The 4,870-nt window shown below is 39.8% G+C and overlaps 1 protein-coding gene across 1 annotated transcript; it reads right to left on the bottom strand.

The window, feature by feature from the left end:
- On the bottom strand, positions 2,478–3,173 carry LOC107644895. Its single transcript, XM_016348851.1, has one exon. It carries the CDS (start codon positions 3,171–3,173, stop codon positions 2,478–2,480), a length of 696 nt encoding a protein of 231 aa, XP_016204337.1.

Below are 4,870 nucleotides of genomic sequence, written 5' to 3'. Positions count from 1 at the left end.
TTGAGGAGTTTGAGAAACTTAAATTAAGTATGAAAAAAAATTGAAGTTCCTTTCATAAATTATGCACATTGTTTTATAGTTAATAATTTATATTAATTTCTTTGTTTTGTTTTGTAGAAATTGCACCAACAAGAGAAAATAATAATGAATCTGGCATAGATTCAAATTAATCATGGTGGTTGGCTTTGTTTTTTATTTATTTCTAGGGTGTGTTTGTTGGTTTGTAGTTTGGATTTAAGATGGTATTTGTTAGATATTTTTAAGTATATTTTTTTTATGTTTATGTGTGTATTTTATGTTTAGTTATTGAGATGGGTTTAAATTGTATTGAATTTGAGTATGATGTGTTCTTATTTCAGTTTATTAACCATTTTAGACTTCATTTTATTGCGATTAATAATATGTTTAATTAGGAGCTAAAAACTAAAAAAATCGACCGAACCAAAAAACAACAAATCGATCAATTACTTATAGAAGGGAACCAATCATATCGGTTTACTATTTTTACACCACCAAATTGTTCTGAGGAAAAAAATGTGTACTTCTTGCACATATAGAAAATCAAGTACACACTGGAGGAAGAAAAAGTTGTTAACATAATTATAATTCACTTTCACTATGTATACAAGGTGACGTGTACCCCACAAGTTCGGCGCTATCATCCGAAGATCATAACCGACCATATAATCCGGAGGCACTAAACGCACAGCTAGGCCCCATCACAATTTGAATGTGTATTATAAACGTGACCCATTCATTCCGTTAACGATAACAACATACAGAATCTCGGAATAAACAAACTGAAGTAAAATACGTCAATCATCTATATAAATAAATTAGATAGCTCAGTAAAGCCAGGTTCCAAATACCTTTTTCATATTATATACTCGTATTGACTCCTTAATACTCTTTTCTGACTTGAGCGTCGAAGTGCTTTTTGCAGGTGCTCCCGTCACCGTGTTTCGCCTCGCCGAGGTCTGTCTGCAATCTCCTCAAGTGACATATAGCTCTTCTCGAAGACCGAGCAGCCGGAGAAGGAGTTCTATACCTCGGCCCAGCTTGAACGGAACATTTGGCGCCCACCGTGGGGCCCGAATATTTATCTGACCCGATAATTTTCTTTATCTAGCTCTTCTTCTTTGCGTTAACAGGTTCCCCGGTCTCCAAGCACACTTAACTGCGGAGTTCTGATTGGATCCGGTGCATTAGTGCTAGTATGATCGCACCTGCATTCTTTAGACCAAATGACATTACTCTATAACAAAAATTTCCATGTTCAGTAATAAAGGTTGTTTTTCTTTGGTCCTCTAGATGCATAAGGATCTGGTTATAACCAGAATATGCATCCATGAAGCTTAAGCTTTTGAAACCTGATGCATTGTCTACAAGCTTGTCAATACATGGCAGAGGGTAGGCATCTTTTGGACATGCCTTGTTGAGGTTTGTAAAGTCGATGCACATGCGTCATTTACTTGAATTTTTTCTTACATTACCACGTTCGAGAGCCATGTGGTGAATCGGATTTCTCTGATGAAGTCGGCGCTAAGTAACTTTTTAGTTTCTTCTAGAGCTGCCTTTGCTTTCTCTGCTCCAAGGTTCCTTTTCTTTTGAACTATAGGTCGGATCGCCCTGTCTATGGCGAGCTTGTGGCAAATGACGTTTGGGTCTATGCCTGGCATATCTGCAGGGGTCCAGGCGAACAGGTCGGCATTGTCTTGTAGTACCTTTATAAGCTCTAATTGTTCATGTCCTTGAAGTGCTCGGCTGATGTAGGTGAATTGCTCCAATTTTGATGTCAGGGGGACTTTCTGAAGCTCATCTGCTGGCTGTGGTATTTCTTGGGTGTCTTCCCGTGGGTCGAGCTCTGTTAGAGACAGTATCTCGTTCGTGCTGTGGATTGCTTTGACTTCTTGTTGATGTTTTTGCCCCCCATCCGACCTTTTTAGGCTTGTGTTGTAGCATTGCCGAGCTTGCTGACGATCTGAGTGGAGCGTTGCAATATTGCCATCTCGTGCCTGAAACTTAACACACAAATGAAAGGTTGACACTACTGCCCTGAACATGTTCAGAGCGGGTCTTCCGAGAATAACATTGTAAGGGATGGGGCAATCAACTATCAGATACTATATATCCATGGTTCGTGATAGTGGGGTGTTCCCCAGTGTTGTTTTTAGCCATATATAACCTTTAATTGAGACCCTTTCTCCAGAGAATCCTACCAATTTCCCGGATGAGGGTTGCATTACTTTTTCAGATAGGTTCATTTTAAGGAAAGTTGAATAGAAAAGGACATCTGCACTACTACCTGGGTCCAATAAGACTTTTCTTACCAATAGGTTGCCTGTTTGGATGGAGTTTACCACCGGATCGTCTAAGTTCGGAATGGCCGAGAATACGTCTGCCTGGCTGAAGGTGATTCTGAGGTCGTCCGCGCCTTTGTTGTTTTATGGCATTGTTCCCTCGATGGCTAGCATTGCTCAGTAGCTTCGTTTGCGCGCCGATCTTGTTTTGCCACCCCCGGAAAATCCCCCAGATATACAATTGATAACTCCTTTTGGCGGATTAGGGTTGGACCACCTATTGTCATTTTTTCCTTCCGAGGTTTGTTGACGTTCTTCTCGGTCTTGGGAACTTTCCTTGTTTCTCCTTCCTTCCATATACTTGTCCAGGAGGCCTTGCCGGGCTAATCTTTCCAGTAAGTCTTTGGCAATCACGCATTCATCCGTTGTGTGTCCATATTTCTGATGGAAAGCACAATGTTTACTTTTATCGACAAATCGTTGATCCTGGTAACTTCCGGCTCGGGCTGAAGGCTTTATAATTTTAGCATTAAGGATTTCTTTGATTATTTTCTCTCTTTTGGTGTTGAATCTGGTGTAGTTGTCGAATTTTGGGGTGAGCCTGAATGGCTTCTTCGGCTCTTTATTATTTGGCGATCTTAGAGATTTGTCTTCCTCTTTTCTGGGTTTTCTTTCCGTCCTCTCAGCCTCGCGTAGCTCTTCGATCTCCATCTGTCCAGCCGCTTTTTCCCGGAACTCTTCCAGTGTCTTCGGCTTAGTTACCACAATTGTTTCTCGAAACTTTTTGGGCCAGAAGCCGGCCTTAAGGACATGTAAGTGGACTGCTGGGTCTAGATCTGGTATTTCCTTTGTTGCTTTAGCAAGCCTGGTCATGTATTCCTTTTAGCTTTCGTGCTGTCCTTGTCAGATGGTGGCAAGGTAGTTGAATCCGTGTACGTATATCCTCGAGGCTGCAAAATAGTCAATGAAAGACCTCGCTAACTCTTCAAACGAGGAGATTGATCCTGCAGATAGTTTAGAAAACCCAAGTAATGCAGCACCATCAAGATAAGTAGAAAAAGCTCGGTAGAGTACAGGTTCATTGTTAGCGCCATTAAAAACATCATAGATTGGAATTTTTTAACATGAGCCCGGGGGTCACCAATCCCCTTATATGGCTCCAGTGAAGTGGGTAGTACGAAATTCTTCGGCATCTGAAAATTAGTGATCTCCTCTGAGAATGGGTTGTCCAAAGTCAGCTTTTCCTTTGGTGGGTTGATACTTAGAGGATCGGTCTCGCCCTTAGCCGAACCTTTGGAGTTTCCTCCCTCTTGCTTCTCAACATTGTTGCGGGCGGATAGTTTGGCTATCCTCCGGACTTCCGCCTGTAGTTCAGTGATTTGAGCTAAAAGCTCCGCTTGCGTGGGTTGATGAGCTCCGTTGTCAGTCATGCTTGGGGACCGGGGATCTTGTTAACGCAAAGAAGAAGAGCTAGATAAAGAAAATTATGGGGTCAGATAAATATTCGGGCCCTACGGTGGGCGCCAAATGTTCCGTTCAAGCTGGGCCAAGGTATAGGACTCCTTTTCCGGCTGCTCGGTCTTCGGGAAGAGCTATATGTCACTTGAGGAGATTGGAGACAGATCTCGGCGAGGCGAAACACGGCGGCGAGAACACCTGCAAAAAACACTCTAACGCTCAAGTCAGAAAAGAGTATTAAGGAGTCAATACGAGTATATAATATGAAAAAGGTATTCAGAACCTAGCTTTACTGAGCTATCTGATTTGTTTATATAGATGAGTGACGTGTTTTACTTCAGTTTGTTTATTCCGAGATTCTGTATGTTGTTATCGTTAACGAAATGAATGGGTCACATTTATAATACTCAGTCAAATTATGATGGGGCTTATCCGTACTTTTAGTGCCTCCGGATTATATGGTCGGTTATGAATTTCGGATGTTAGCGCTGAGCTTGTAGGGTACACGTCACAAGGAAAAGAATCAGAAAAGAAAAAAGAATAAATTTTTCTTTTATCTTTTTTATGAAATTAGGAATTTGGTTGAAAAAATTTTACATTATAGACACTTAGCTTGATTAGAAAGTTTTATACTAAAAATATTTAATTAAAAAGAAATGAAAGCTAAGAACCTAGAAATTAATTAACCTATATATTTCGATATGGGACAGGTTCACCCGATTTTCTTTCTCACCAAAAAGAAAATTTCATAAACAATGTTATTATTTAATATTTATTTATGATTTCTTTTATTTACATGGGTGAAAAAAATGCCACAAATAGTTGCATTGAATTGAGTGTTCTTAAATCTCAAAGATTCTTCATTGGGTCACTCTCGTGCGTAGTAACTAGCACATGCAACAACTAACGATGTTCATGTCCGTGAACTGTTATTATTATGAAAATAAAAATTATACATTAAAAAATTAAAATAAAGCGTGACATTGTGACAATTATTCATGTTATGTGTTCCAAGAGAGTAGGACGATCGAGTGATATTAGAGCATATATATGATTAAGTCAAACAAATAAAGCTTCTAAAAGCAAAATTCCAATTAACAAATACATAGAAT

The sequence above is a fragment of the Arachis ipaensis genome, chromosome B01 (genome assembly GCF_000816755.2).
Source record: "Arachis ipaensis cultivar K30076 chromosome B01, Araip1.1, whole genome shotgun sequence".
Taxonomy (NCBI): Eukaryota; Viridiplantae; Streptophyta; class Magnoliopsida; order Fabales; family Fabaceae; genus Arachis; species Arachis ipaensis.
Note: the sequence above shows the minus strand (reverse complement) of the source record. Positions and strands in the feature narration are given on the sequence as shown.